The sequence below is a fragment of the Bos taurus genome, chromosome 10 (assembly GCF_002263795.3).
Source record: "Bos taurus isolate L1 Dominette 01449 registration number 42190680 breed Hereford chromosome 10, ARS-UCD2.0, whole genome shotgun sequence".
Classification (NCBI taxonomy): domain Eukaryota; kingdom Metazoa; phylum Chordata; class Mammalia; order Artiodactyla; family Bovidae; genus Bos; species Bos taurus.
The window spans coordinates 35,615,984-35,632,146 of record NC_037337.1 but is presented as its reverse complement, the minus strand read 5'-3'; the positions used below and the strand labels follow the sequence as shown (position 1 = coordinate 35,632,146).

The window sequence follows — 16,163 nt, the reverse complement described above, 5'->3', positions numbered from 1 at the left end:
GAAGAGGAACGATGCATTCTTAATGTGTCTAGTGTAACTTTAAATAAAGCCTTTAACTACATTAAGGGGAAGATGATCATTGTTTCAAATAGTTGTATTCACTTTCCTCCCTACCCTCAAAATAGAAATCCTTACCTCTACAGAGATGGATCAGGGAAAGGGCTTTAAAAGGGGCTGGGGACAACTCTATATCACACCTTGATGACGGCTCCAAAAGCTCCTTTGCCGAGAAGCTGTAATTCTTCAAACTCAATGAAATAGCGGGAAAACTGTCTCTGGGTCTCACTGAAGAATGCAGCACTGGGTAGCTGGTTGCTAGGAATGACAGTCTCCACATAATCTTGTCCTCCAGAATCTGAGATAAAACAAGAGAGGCAACGAAAATAGAGGAAGAGCTGCAATATCCAACCACGATGCAAGCATGGGGGGAAGGGGCCCCGGCCGAGGAGCTTTTAAAAGTACCTCTTACCTGGCTGACCCTTTAGTACTTTCCTCACCTCGTATTCCTTAAAGTAGGTAGAAATATTTAATTAGCCCAAGTCTACAGAGAGGGGTAACTGAGGGTAAAGAAATGACCGAGCAACAGAGCCAGGAGTCAAACCCAGGTGTCTTGATCATCCCAGTCTCCACTGAGGCTCTTTCATCTGCTACTCGAGTAACAGCAGGGAAATCTAGTTCCACGGCAGTGAGGCTGACATGATAAGGGAGAATCCACATGAAGAGGCTGTGCTGCCAGACATTCCATCAGAGGGGATGTGAAAAACCAGGATGGCCAAATACCTCCACGTACACAAGACACAACCAATGAATGGATCTACGTATAACTCAGCATAAAATAGATAAAATAAATGATCCATGCAGTCCTTTCCAGTCTTAGGTTTATGTAGCCTTTCAAAATAATTTATGTTAAATAGGCTATCAGAAAAGAATGGTAACAGACTCACCTTCGGGACTTTGTTCCAGTAAAGGTATTTTAGACTGAGGATTTATAAAGCTGTGTTTTAACAACTGCTGAGGACTCCATCTTTCCTTGTCATCTAAGCAGACACACCTCAATGAGAGGGAAAAAAGAATCTCAGCAATGCACAAAATAAATGCTAAATAAAGTAATCCAAGGCTTTTAATTATGGGTTTATCTTTCAAAGATACACATTAGAGAAATCACATTACTTGCAGACCAAAATGTGTCCCTAAGTGAATTTAATTTAATAAACATTCTTGCAGGATTTATATGCTAAGCACCAGGCTGCATAAGTGGGAGAATAAAAAAAAGTAGTCTCTAGAGGCCAGGAGACTGACTGATTTTTTAATATTTTTAAAAGTCTAGGATAAGATAGCACAAGTAGGTTATGAACTTTCACTCCCACTAATAGCTTAATGACCTGCCATGCTACACTAAGCCTTTCTGGGGACCAGTCATAAGAGTTCCCAAAGGAAAAGCAAATCAGACGCTAGCTGATGCAGGCTTGGGGCCCAATATGACAAACTTCAGATGCGGCCCGTTCATCACAGTTGGAAGTATGCTGGTAACAATTAAGAACAACTTTTCAAAAGTCCCACACTCTATCACCTGTGTATGTGCCCAGTCACTTCAGTTGTGGCTGACTCTTTTCGATCCTATTGACTCTAGCCCGCCAGGCTCCCCTGTCCATGGGATTCTCCAGGCAAGAATGCTGGAGTGAGTGGCCCTCCTCCAGGGGATCTTCCCTACACTGTGTCTCCTATGTCTCACATTGCAGGCAGATTCTTTACCTACTGAGCCGCCTGGGAAGCCCATATAACCACCTGGTTTCTTTTAATTATCATTCCTTGAGCCTTTCTGTTTAATGTTTAATGTTCTAACAAACAATTTGTTTAATAATGAAAACAAACCATACCTTTAAGCTAGTGTTTTTCAAAGTGGGGCCCCTCGAACAGCAGTGTCAGTATCACCTGGGAAATTTGTTAGAACTACACATTTTCTATCCCAGTCCTAGTAAACCAGCAACTACAGGGGGTTGGGCTGTAATCTGTGCTTTAACAAGCTCTCCAGGTGGATTCAATCCAAGAGAAAGTCTGAGAATCACTGTTCTAACTAATCCAATAAGCTGCTTGGCTTTCATAACAATGACCCAAGTAGCACTGCTTGGTAGCACGTGGCCCTAATTATAAAAAGGTATTTAAAACAATCAATCATCATTGTGAATTATGGACTTAAATCTACACATATGAAGTGGTGACAGCAACTACTATAAAAGGTAATATTTAATTTTCTCATGGCACAGTACTGAAACGTACAGCACTCCTAATTTCATTCTTGAGAGGGAAGAAAAGATTGCAATAAAAGCATGTAAAAGATACTGTATTGTCCCCTAAATTAAAAATTAACTTTTAATTACATCATTAACATGTGAATACTTCCTCCTTGCAAATATTAAAAATTACTGATAAGGATAAAGTCTTGGACAACCATTCAAACAAAAGATATAGTTTTAATTTGTGAACAGAGTTTAAAAAAATGACATCATCCTGTACATATTTTTCATCAACTGCTTTCTTCATTTGATTACATAAAAGATTTTGCACCCGATTTTACTGAGGCGAGGGTGTATCCCCACACCAAGAAGCAATTTCCCAATACCAGTTGGGTGTCACACAGCTCAACTCAATTCTGACACTATCTACCAGGAGAGAGCATCGGATCCCAGGGGTTAGGGGCTCAGTCTAATGAGACTTCCCTCCCTACCCTGACTTGAGACACCGGTAACAAGTCCATGTTGTCACCTGTGCTTCTGACCAATGGGCTACCAATGGAATGGAGATTCCAATGACCTCCTCCTTGGGTTCAACTAACTTGCTAGAGCAGCTCACAGAACTCAGAAACATTTTAGTTATTAGTTTATCAGCTTAACGTAAAAGGCTATATATAACTCAGGAACAGTCAGCTGGAAGAGACGCAGAGGGCAAGGGGCTTGGAACTTCTTGCCCTCCCCAGGCCACCACCCACCCATCACCTCTGTGTGTTCACCAGCCTGGAAGCTCTCTGAATCCTGTCTTTTTGGTTTTTAACGAAGGCATCACTACGTAGCCATGAACAATTAAATCACTGGCCATTGGTGATCCATTCAACCTCTAGCCCCTCCCCTCTCCACAGAGGTTGGGGGTAGGACTGAAACTTTCAAACACTAAATCAAGTGGTTGGTTCTCCTGGCAACCAGTCCCCATCCTTAGGTGCTTTCCATCCTTAGGTGTCTTGTTATGTTATTTGCTATTATCCCTGTCTTTTGGAGGAAAAGACTCAGAGTAGGGAGTTCAAGTCACTCAACCAGTGAGGGATAAAAGTAGAATATGAACTGAGCTGTCTGGCTTTGACTCTGGGCTCTATCCTATCACAGAGATTGATGTGAAACAAAACCTTTCTTCAAAGGGCGTTCACCAATAAGTAAAAATGTAACTACAAATGAAATGCTTCTACGCTTGTCTGGGAATGGTTTTTTGTTGTTGTTAACTGGGGTTAGACAGCAAACGTAGTAAAACAATACTGTACGTCTGCTTCTTAAATAAGAGGTCTATCAAACCACTCTAGGAAGACAGAGAAATATATGACTCAATCTAAAGGACAACCATATTATTAACAGAATAAGAAATGGTGCTGATCTCAAGTTCAAAACTGACAGCATAGAACTGTTCTCTAAGAGGAGAACTATGAAGGTTTTGGCTACTGAGTCCTTCATTTTACTATTAAATATGAAAGATATGTTCTACTTAAACTTCCCAGTGTTGTTTGTTTATATTACTGCTAAGTCACTTCAGTCGTCTCCGACTCTGTGCGACCCCAGAGATGGCAGCCCACCAGGCTCCCCCGTCCCTGGGATTCTCCAGGCAAGAACACTGGAGTGGGTTGTCATTTCCTTCTCCAATGCATGAAAGTGAAAAGTGAAAGTGAAGTCGCTCAGTCATGTCCGACCCTCAGCGACCCCATGGACTGCAGCCTTCCAGGCTCCTCTGTCCATGGGATTTTCCAGGCAAGAGTACTGGAGTGGGGTGCCATTGCCTTCTCCAGTTTATATTACGAACCTTTACTAAATTATTCTTGACCAAGGAGGAAGGGCAGAAAGCTAAAGGTGACATTCTGAAGGAGGAAATGAATCTTTACATCAGTGGTTCTATCCCCATTTGCCCTCTGATGTCATTTTAGTCAACTTCATCATCAGGGTGCTTTTATAAATAGTTTAAAAAAGTTCTGCTGCATTAAAGAGAAATCATAAAAGGTTTCTTTAGAAATTTTAGATGTTTATATACTTTGAGAGGACACAGCATCAAGAATCGTTAGCCCCTTTCTACAACTTTGCATATTGCATCTCTTCTATTTATTTATTTCTTAATTAAATTATAAGTGATTTACAATGTTGTGCCAATCTCAGCTATATAGCAAAGTAATTCAGTTTCACACACACATACATCTTTTTAAAAAATATTCTTTTCCACTATGGTTTATCCTAGGAGATTAGATATTGTTCCCTGTGCTACACAGTAGGACCTTGGTTTTATCCATTCTATACATAATAGTTTGCATCTGCCAACCCCAAACTCCCACTCCATCCCTGACCCTGGCTATCACAGTCTGATCTCTGTGTCTGTGAGGCACATCTACTTCTATTTAATGGTATACACAAACTATCTATTTAAACATAAGTGCAGCGACTTTCACTTCTGTAATGGGTAAGAACAACCGAGTGACAAGAAATAGTAATATTATGGATCAGGCCAAATGGCAGCTGGAATAGATGGGAACAGAAGAAACGTAAAGCATAAAAGAAATGTAGGGAGTGATGAAGTGAGTACAAGTGAATGATTGGGGGGAAAAAAAGGTGGGAAATACGACAGTGTCAGAAAGGGAAGAAACCAGTCCAGGTTCACTTCTGCAGGACCAGGGGGATGTCTAGAAAAATAAGGGATCTTATTTTGTAGAGAAACTGAGAGAACCAAGGTGTAGCTTAGACAGAGGCAGGGCAAAATAAGGAATCACTGAATTGAAGGACCTGGGCAAAGACTTTTGGCCAGAGGAAAACCTCAGTAAGGACTATCTCAAAGTAAGATAAAACAGACAAATTAGAGGTATGGTTTTAAAAGATACAAACTACTATACATAAAACAGATAGGCAACAGATTTGCAACAGATAAACAAAACAGATAATGAACAAGGACATACTGTATACCACAGGGGATTATAGCCATTATCTTGGAATAACCTACCATGGAGTATAATCTGCAAACATCCTGAATTGCTCTGCTGTAGACCTGAAACTGGGCTTCCCTTGTGGCTCAGTTGGTAAAGAATCCGCCTTGCAGTGTTGGAGATCTGGGTTTGATTCCTGGGTCGGGAAGATCTGCTGGAGAAGGGATAGGCTACCCACTCCAGTATTCTTGAGCTTCCCTGGTGGCTCAGCTGGTAAAGAATCTGCCTACAATACAGGAGACCTGGGCTCGATCCCTGGGTTTGGAAGATCCCCTGGAAAAGGGAAAGGCTACCCACTCCAGTATTCTGGCCTGGAGAATTCCATGGACTGTATAGTCCGTGAGGTCACAAAGAGTCAGACACAACTGAGTGATTTTCACTCACCATACCTGAAATTAACACAACACTGTAAATCAACTATATCTTAATTAAAAAAAACAAAAACACTTGGCTCTGTAATTAAATCTGTAACTGTAATTTACAGATGTTGAGACTCCTCTGACTAGGGCAAGGAAGTCATTTGCTTTCTATAACTTGGCTGAATGGGACACTACTAATGAAGAAGAATGGTTAAGAAAAACCAGGGGCAGAATCGTACTCCTAAAGCTGTTTTCTAAATGGGAGGTGTCATCTTTGACCCCTTAGGAACCAGCAGTGAAAGTGGCCTTTACCATTTGGAATACCTGGGGCATTTTTCCCCCTAGCAGCAGTCCCTACTGATTTCTTAGCGTATACCAGGCAGTCCCCAAAAAGTAGTTTGAAAGTCTATTATTAAGCCCAAGTGAATTTAGAAGAATGTAGGAGTTATGAGAACAATAAACCTAAGTAAGAAAATAGAACATATGTGGCTGGGAAAGGACTGGGAGAACAAAGAAGTAAGTCGAAACCTGTTCTTCACTTTTCAGATTATACACATGACTGAGATGTTAAGCACATTCAAGCACAATCAAAAGTAAAGGAGTAAAATGCAGATAGAGAAAAATCTCCATGACACTCACTTCTTTAGAAAATCTTGAAAATCAGCTGGTAAGTCACTAGGGATGGTCACGGGATACTCTTCACACTCTTGTCCTTGGCTGAGGGAGAGCAGCAGAAGGCCGAGACGCCAAATATCCCCTTTCTTCCCGGTTTTATAAGGTAGGGCGCTGTCACTGAAACGAACCCGGGTCTGCTCAAACACGTCCTCCTTGCAAATGTCTGCCAGGCGCTTAGAAATGCTGTAGTCCGTAATCTTGATGGTGCCCTCTGCATCCACCAGGACATTCAATGCGCTCAGAACCTTGTGCACCACGGAATTGCTGTGCAAGTAATCAAGGCCTGACAAGAGCTGAGCTGCATACTTGCGAAGCTGATGTACCGGGATGGGGCCTGAGTGGCCCAGGTGGGCTGCGAGGGAGATCCCATTAGTGTGCTCCACTAAAATATCCACCACGATGGAGTCGTCTTGCTCTTTGAGGTTCATCGCAAAGTAGCGTACTATGTTTGGATGGCTCAGTTTCACCAGTGAGCTGAATTCTGTTTCTGCCCCTTGAATCTGGAATGGAAAAAAAAAACCAATAATATGATGATAGCTGAGTTGGTCAGCATTTACTAGTGTTTCACCACAAAAGTGAAATATTTGAATAGAAAATGTACTTTAGACAGCAAGGAGAAGGAACAAGCCCTGAACTGAGTCCTCCCCAAACCACATGGTCAACTTACTAGTTCTTAAAGATGGACACGTTTCAAAAGCAGCTTCTTTTGCAATATGGCCACCAGAAAAAAGAAACAATTTTAAAATAAGTTTTTCTGATTATAAAGATTCACTCTCAAAATTTTAATAGGTACTAATACAAAAGAAAAATCCCACAATTTATCTTTATGGTCACCACTCAAAGACAACTGTTATGACTTTAGTGTATTTACGTTCAGTTTTTCTTTTGTAATAAATACACATACATTTCCAAACACGATGCTTCACCTACTGTTTTATAACCTCTTTATTTATTATGTACCACTGCAATATTAAATGTTCTCCTTAAGCTAAGTATTATGAATCAATTATACAATTCTCCAGTCCCCTAAAATGCAGTTGTGAATATTTCAAGAGACTGAGAAAATGCAAATGATTGCAAATAGCACAGTTATGAAGTACTCTTTAGTTCCTGTTGGAGAGAGAGCTATTAATGGAATAATAAGAGCTAAGACAGGAGGTTGAGAAGCAGCTGCAAGAGTTTGGACCACGCTCTGAAAGTTCTGAAAGAGGCAGCAGGGTCTGGGAACACTTATGATCCTCCACCATCCCCTCTGGTTGAACAGATCTCATTGCGTTCTGGGTCTTTTTTGCTGGCCAGTCAAATGCTGAGTTACTTTGTTTTATCATCGCCTTAAACTCCAGGTTAGTCCTTTTGCTCAGTGAGCCATCTTGGATACCTACCTGCTTTTTGCACTTATCAATCTTCTCTTTTTCTTGACTGGTAAGGAATGGACCCATTTTTTTGTGCCATTGAAGGACCCACTCATGCAACAAGACAAAGCTGCCAGTAGCTGTTTCCAAAGCATTGTAAACTAATTTTCCAAGCTGCTCATCACTGCCTGCATATTGAAAGGAAATATAATTAAGTATCACTGGTATATTTTCTGTGGGCATAAAAAAAAACACAGGGAGCAGTCATTTGTTCAACAATGGATACCATGTACTATGAAAAATGTAATTTCATGTAATACATGCTCTTTTGTAACCAATTTTTGGTGTTTTAACAATATACTCTGAACTTTAAAATATTAAATTTTACAAAGGGACAATACTCAACAGTGAGATCTTAGTATCAGATCAATGTTTTCTTCCACTAGCTGGTATTTATAATGCTATTTTCATAACGACCTCTGACAACTGTGCCTACTGGTGTGGTAGTGTAACCTTCATATAGCTAAATACCAACTAACATTGATAGAAGGAGTTTGGAACCAGGAACGCTCCATCAATGAAGATTAGTGTGCATAGTGAGAACAGGTTTTAGTACCTCAGAAATTTGAAAACATCAATGATCTTTTAAACACAAAATCTGAATATGCTCAGTAAATACAAAGTGGCCAATGGCTTTGAAGGAAGGAACAAGTCATGACAGTTTAAATCTGAAGTGCTTGAGAGAAGACACATTTATTTAGTGATAGGCATATGGTGTCCACCTATGCCTGGGGGAGCTAAATTTTTGTAATGCCCCCAAATTTTTTTATGAAAATCTAAATTTTTATTAAAGACTGTAATAGAAAATCACCAAAAAATTGGAAGTGGAGAAAAATACCACCCACAATATCACCAATTTGTCTTTCTCTTCTAGAACCTTCTACCCTTTTTTTCCCCTAATTTACCGAATTGTAGCATATGTAACAAGGTTTCTCACTCTCAACACTACTGACATTTGGGACTGGAAAATCCCTCGTTGAAGGGGGTTGTCTTGTGTACTGTAAGATGTTTAGCAGCAGCCCTCCCCTCTATCCATGAGATGCCAGCAGCACCCTCACCCTAGAGTTAATCATCAAAATATCCAAATGTCAACCAATGTCCCCTAGGGAACAAAATTACCCCAAATGAAAACAATTGATCTATTCTTTTTCTCTTACTATATAAATAATAATAGTTTTCCATGATGCGACATTATCTTCATAATGAAAAGTAAAGTAACCTGTATACATAAGGCAAAGTAGTTTTTGCAAAAACAGTCTAGGGAAATGTGGCTGAACTAACTCACTGAGAGAGGCAGTGTTCCTTCACAGATATGCTGACAATTTAAGAGATTTTTAATTTTAATTGAAATGATCTGTTATACTAGTTATAAATAATTCTGGACATTCTTAGCTAAGGGAAAATAAAAATAAAAACCCCTAGTGTTTGAAAATCTGTCAGCCAAAAAATTGAAATGATCTGTTATACTAGTTATAAATAATTCTGGACATTCTTAGCTAAGGGAAAATAAAAATAAAAGCCCCTAGTGTTTGAAAATCTGTCAACCAAAGTAAGCAACCTGTGGAATGTAGGATCTATGCAGCACATGTTGGAGATACAGGACAGTAAATATTAATGGGATGGAATGTGAGGTGATGTACATAAAGCCTAATTAAATTTGTGAATTATATGGCACAATGTCTTACAATATATATACCCCCAGCTGGGACTAAGTGAGTATTTCGTAATTGCTGCTGCATTTTTTTTTGTATTATAATTCTTTTTTTTTTGGCATTATAATTCCATTATTGCCACCCACCTTTTGTCACTTCTGCGTTGTGGGGATAATAAAAAGAACAAAAGAACATACTGAAACAAGGCTGAAGGAAAATGTTACCATAAGAGCTCAGACTGATACTCCACTGTGTGATCATTTATATAGAAGCCTCTCCAGTGCTTTAATATTAATATATAGGGAATAATATCTGGGGAAACTCTTGATTCCCTCTAGTTCCAACAGCTTCACACTGAAAAGCAAATGTTAATTAGTTGATCTTTCACAAAAGATCAAAAAAAAAAAAAAATGGGTCCTTAAAAAATTAGGACCCATTTAAAAAATTAAACCCATTGTGAGAAAACAAAATAAATAATTTACTTGGTGGTTTTACATTAAAAAAAGTTCAGATTGCAAACGTGTCTCCTAATGAGGGTATTAACACAGGTGAATTTGTCTAATGAGTACCAAGGAGACTAGGAGTCCAGGGTAAGGTAATACACAGTTGGATTGATTTGCCTTCCTGATTTCCTCAGATCATTAAAAGTAGTGAGTTTTATGTTGCCAATTCATGAGTCAGAAATGCCTTAGAGTCAAGGACAGCCTCAAGACCAAAGCAAATCATCTCTACCAAGGTCTTAAACCTTCCCAAATGGTGGCTGTGTCTGAAGAGGGCAGGCTCTGTGTATGTACAGAATCCCGCATGGTCCACACCGCCTCCATCACCCAAGGTTACGTGTTCAGATCATGACTCTTCAGATGCTTGGTTTCTTTCCCTCTACCTATTGTCCTCTCCCTGGCAACTTCCCTTTCTGTGTACATCTCCTCAAAGAGGAAGGGAAAAAAGATCCCTTTAAAAGAAAGCAAACTTGATTTAGGTAATTTAGCTGCCTATTAGCTCTGCTAAGAATACTCATGGGATTGGAAATGAAACTTAATTGTCAAATTCACCATATGCAAGTGATCCCTACACCAATTAGTGGCTGTATCTGTATGACTGATAAAAGATGATGTACATTTAGAGCAAAGGAAGTAGACACGGAAAACTTGATTTTAATATAAACAATTCAAATAAAATTTTGAACAATATTCACTACAAATAGCCATCTGCTAAATAAGATGGCTAAACTGCTAAATAAAACACATTGAAAATAAAGTGAATTTCCTGGTCTGGTACAGGACGCCAAGCAAGAAAATGCTAAGCAGGTGGACAGCAAATTAAGAAAATGAGACTTAATCCTCAAAGATTACAGGCATCAAAACTCATTTTGCTATACATATTTCCTCGGTTACAAATGTACATAATGCAAAATTCCATATTCATAATATTTCAACCAATTTGGTTTTGAAAATTTTGGCTAATTCTAATGATGACAAATTTTGTCTTTCTGCTAACAATATTTCCAACAGCCTGGGGCTTTATTTGCATCTTACAGAAGTGGAAAGCTGAGTGACTTCTTTTGATCATCAGGAACAGGAGCTAGAATGATTGTCAGCTTACAGAGTTTTCCTGCAACCATGCTGGTCTAGACGATGTAGTGTCTATTCTCCCCTGTTCCTTCATGATTAACTTGGGTAATTAGAATAATTTAAACGAGTTTAGCTAGTTTACTCACCAATACATTTCCCTTTGTGCACCATGAGCTGATCAGGACTACCCACAGAGAAATACAGGATTTCACAAGAGCCAGGAGAATCTTCGCTATTACACATAGAATACTGACGTTCTCGCCTTAAAAATAAATTTGGACAATGATTTTTTTTCTTTAAGATTAACACAGGAAATTTGTGCCCCTCCATTTTCTCCTGCTTACCAGTCAATTCACTGGCCAATAGCAGTCTCTGCTGGGAACTGAGCTGAAGGTGCTAATGGGAAAGCTGTCCAACCCCCGACTCGCCACGGAGTCTTCCCCACGTGAACTCTACAAACCCTGTTCCAGATGGGTGCTGCCTTGTATGGTGGCCACATGTGGCTACTTAAATTCAATCACAACTAAATTAAATTAAAAATTCCGTTCTTCAACTTGAGTAGGCACAAGTACAGGGATTCCTCATCATATTGTGCTCTACTTTACTGAACTTCACAGATACCACGGCTGCTTTTTTTTTTTTTAAACAAATTGAAGGTTTGTGTAAACCTTGTGTTAATAAGCAAGTCTATCAGCACTATTTTTCCAATAGCATTTGCTCACTTTATGTGTCTCTGTCACACTTTTGTAATTTTTGCAACAGTTAAAACTTTTTCATTATTATTATGTATTTGTTGTGGTGATCTGTGCTCAGTTACTACTATGACTCACTGAAGGCTCAGATGTTTAGTGTTTTTTTAGTAATTTTTAAATTAAGATATGCAAACTGTTTTTTTTTTTTTTTTTTAAGATACAATGCTATCACATACTTAACACACTCCAGCATAGTGTAAGCATGACTTTTACATGCACTGGGAATCCAAACGTGCGAGTGACTCACTATACAGGGATACTCATTTCATTGCGGTGGTCTGCTCCTGGAATATCTCTGAGGTATGTCGTACTCAACAGCCCCAAGTGACCAGTGGCTACCACAGTGGACAGCACTGATAGAGAACATTTCCATCCTCACAGAAGTTCTATGGAAGTGATTTAGCTCAAGTCCATGTTGACCCCACATCCTGTGTACATGCACATCTGGAGAAAGCTGCAAAATCGGGGCTTAAGAGCACTACAAATTCCTAGTCACTAACTGGGCCCCACGCTACAGAATGCCCAACCCCCACACTCAAAGCCTAACCCTTCTTTCTTTCTCTTTTTTTCTGAGTGGAAAGCCAGATTACAATGCAAAAATTACAACTAACTTGGGAGAGCTCTGCAGGGACGAGGCCAGGAAGAGTGCCCTTGATGGTCAGGATTGGACACTTGTTAGAAATGCTATGATCAGGCACAGATCTCTAGGAAGCAGTCCTCTCACTGTGAGTGTGATCCTGACCTCCACTTTCACTGAGAACATGAAGCAATGAGCAGTGAAGCCCACACTTTCTGTGGGCCCACCTAGAAAGTTACTTGGCACCTGAGCCATTTTTTCTTTTTCTCAGACTCAGAGGAAGGACAGCTACCCTGGCCTCAGTTCCACCCCTGAAGTCTCCTCTGGGACCCTGGTCCATCAGTTAGTCCCCCTCTTCTTTATGTTCAATCTATCCCTCTCCATTGGCTTCTTACCTTCAGCCCATAAATCTCTCCCATGTCCATTCTCCTCTCCCTCAATCTCTTGCACCATCTTGTTTTTCATTTTCAAACTTCTACACTTGCTATCTCCATGACTGTCCCTTCCATTCACTCTTCATGCTACTGCAAAGTCAGTGAAACTGCCACCTACCCCTATCATTCTCAACTGGATTCTTCTCCTGGGCTCTTTTTTTGGTTGGTGGCATAGTCATCCATTCTGTCTCACTAGTCAAAATGTGCACGTCTCCCTGAGCTCCTAGATCTCCTGCAACTAACTGATTCCTAAGTATGAGCCTCTCTTCTCCAATTTCCCTGCCTTGTTCAGGTCATCACCAAATTTCTCCTGGACACAAAAGATACCCCATTATTAACTGGTCTTGCCATTTTCAATTCCCTCCCCTAACACCCTCCCACACTGCTGAGAAAACCTATTATGATTTGAGTCTCTTGTACTACATGTGCGTCCACAAATTCTTAAGGCCATGGAACGATTAAGGACATAGAAAGTGAAGTTGCTCAACAAAGGCTAAAGTGCATCCGTGAAAAGCTGGGCCAAGGGGCCAGGTACTTGAGAATCAAGCCTTTAAGCTCCTTCCACTAGAACGGTCAGGGGTTTTCTGTTTTCTTTCTCTTGTTTTACACAGTGGAAACCTTTCATTACATAAAGCCGTACTAGTTTTTGATGTATCCCACACAAAAAAGAAAAGCTGAGCTGCCCTGGTTAAACAGACTGCAGACCCTACCAGGGCCAAAAAGACAGTCTGTCCCTTTTTATCATCCTCCCTCCCTCCCTTCATCACCCTGCCCCTGCCAGGCACTGTGCCAGGCCCTGAAGAAAACACAGAGGCAAGAACCTCATACTTTCACAAAAGGAGAAGACAATTCAAAAGCAAACAAATGAATATGAAGTTTAGCTAGCAGTAACTGCTATGGAGAAATTTAATAAAGCAGGAAATCGGAGAACAAGTAGCTAAGGTGTGGGGTGCTCAGGGAAGGCATCGGAGATCACGTGTGAGGGGAGAACTGAGTGATGAGGAGTCGGCCACGCAAAGTAAACTGAAGTAGAGCATCGCAGGTAGAGTAACTGGCAGAGGCCATGAGACAGGAAGGAGCTCGGTGTGCGTGGAGGACTGGATGGTGAGTGCGGCCACCGTGCAGAGGGTGAGGGCGAGGGAGAGTGGTATGACACGAGATGCATGAGCTGTTCCTCCACTGTTCGCCCCCGCTCTCTGTTCGCCCCCGCTCTCTGTTCTCCACTAGCAGCCAGGAAGAATTTCACTCAGCATGGGTCAGATGATACCATGTTCCTTTTTAAAACCTCAAACGGCTTCTCAGTACACCTGAACTCCTGATTCAACCAACAAAGACCTCATTTGTGATCTGCCCCTGCTGCCCCCTTGAACCACTGTCTCCACAACTGGTCATTCTAGCCATGCTGCCCTGGTTGATGAGCTCTGGGCAGGACCAGCCTAGGCCAGCCTGGGGTCTTCTATACCGGCTCTTCTTTTCAGCTGAGCAGCTGGCTCATTCCCTTCATCCAGATCCAGGATATGTGCCCCTCAGTTTAAAGCCACTGTCCCTTAGTCACTCAGGATCCAATCCTTGGACTCTTTCCTCCAAACACCCAATCTAAAGTAACAATTCAGTCTTTCTTCAAGACAGCCAATTAAATTCTCTGCAGAGCACTAGTCATTATCTGACAACTTCTGGTTTGCTGGTGGACAGTCTCTTTCAACTAGAATACAAGCTCCATGAAACCAGAGTCCATCTTGATCTTATTTACTGAATCCCTAGGACTGAGAATAGTGTCTGGACTTTAGCAAGTAAGTCCTCATCAAGTATCTCATTCTAGATTGTATTGCTTTTAGTCACAGCCAATTCGAATACTGAGTGCTGACAATGTTCACAACAAGGTCATGTCTACTACCTCTACTGAACGTATCTTCTAGTTGAAAGAATAAAATGGAACACTCTGGTCATTTCCTTTGGCTTTCCAACTTAAAGACTAGTGAATAGCAAGGAAGAAAAAGAATAAAGAGTATGTATGAGATACTTCAGTATATCAAGGACTTTTTATTTCTTAACCAAAGAAGCATGTAAACTATAAGAAAGATTCATTCTTTTCTAGTCTGTAGGTGACAGAGTGCCAGAGTTCTATACAGGTTTGTACAACAATCTTGGCAAACAATTCATGAAAATGACTTCTTGGATGCTTGTGGAAATGTCATTCTATCCAAGACATACTAATGTCCCTTTATAAGTGCTACATAAAAATCTGTTCTACCTGTGTCAAGGAAACAGAGAATTTCCCACCCTTCCTTGAACAGACTTGCTAATAATTACTGATCTCAAAAGCAAGTCTAATCTTGGACCCACTGTTTACAGTTAGCCAAAAAAATGGAAATAATTAAACTAAAAAAGATTGCTTTTTATACAGCCTTATTCAGGGCGTTGATTTATTTCCACCATTTCTAACACAGTAGGAATTTGTTAGATATTTCCTAGTGGAATACTCTGACAGCTTCAAACTATGTTGCCTAATGGAAGCCCAGTTGCAAAAATAATCTCAATTGCTTTAAGGAATTATAATCTTAAAAAGAAATCATTACCAGAAACTGCATTCAAGAAAACATTTAGTTCACCTTAACAGTAGGTGGTTAAATGTTAATATCAAAATGATTTCTGAGCTGATTTTTCTCAAAGCAGATAATTAGGGAAAGAAGTGAAATGACTCCTCCTTATAAACAAACTGTAATCCAAAAGATTATATAAGCTTTTAGTTTGGTAACTAAAATGCTGGTTTTAAGTGGTGCTTAGATTATCACAAAAGATAGCTTAAATACATATAGAACCTGAATGATAATACCTGTGCTATTTAATCACCCACCTAATCACAGAAAGGAATTCTGTACTAAAATTCCTTTCTGGTCAACAGTGGCAGTCACAGCAAACATACAAAGTCCCCTTCATACAAACAAGTTCCATTCTGACAGTGTTCATAAGTCCAGTTTGTTCATAAGTCCTATAAAATTAGCCTGGGTATCCAACTAACAAAACTGGCTATACAGTGCTGTACTATAATAGGTTTATAATACCTTTTCCACAAGTAATATATAAAAAACAAATACAAAAAAAACCCATTTTTAATCTTATAGTACAGTACCTTGAAAAGCAAGTACAACAGCTGGCATACAGGGGCTGGCACTGAATGAACAGTCAAGAGCCGTCACTGACTGGAGGAAGGAGTAGAGACGGGAGGTGGGAGAGCTGAAGGACCGTCAGCACTAGGAGAGGGAGGGCAAGCTGCAGTTTCGCTCACACCTGACAGTGATGGAGTGCACGTCTGCATCTTTCAAAGTTCGAAACTTGTAGGTTTGTATGTAGGGGACCTACTTCACGGGGAAGTCTCAATTCTTTAGTGGAAAAGGATATGGAGGAAGAGATAGTATCTTTCATGTGACCTTTGGTGACATGTGACCGAGGAGCCCACCTGCCGTGACAGGGAAGCCCAGTGTCCTCAGTAGCAAGGGGAGGGGAGCCCTGGCA

At 40.4% G+C, this 16,163-nt stretch overlaps 1 protein-coding gene across 3 annotated transcripts in view; it reads right to left on the bottom strand.

Moving 5' to 3' along the window:
* The window catches only part of EIF2AK4 (eukaryotic translation initiation factor 2 alpha kinase 4), a 97,143-nt gene that overhangs the window by 55,805 nt on the left and 25,175 nt on the right, over positions 1-16,163 (bottom strand). For all 3 annotated transcript variants that reach the window (XM_010809210.4, XM_002690785.6, XM_024997963.2), the window contains exons 7-11: positions 11,034-11,149; positions 7,635-7,792; positions 6,217-6,752; positions 945-1,051; positions 198-355 (exon numbers count right to left, since the gene is read on the bottom strand). In XM_010809210.4, the coding sequence (XP_010807512.1) occupies positions 198-355; positions 945-1,051; positions 6,217-6,752; positions 7,635-7,792; positions 11,034-11,149 (1,075 nt within the window). The remainder of the gene's footprint in view (positions 1-197; positions 356-944; positions 1,052-6,216; positions 6,753-7,634; positions 7,793-11,033; positions 11,150-16,163) is intronic.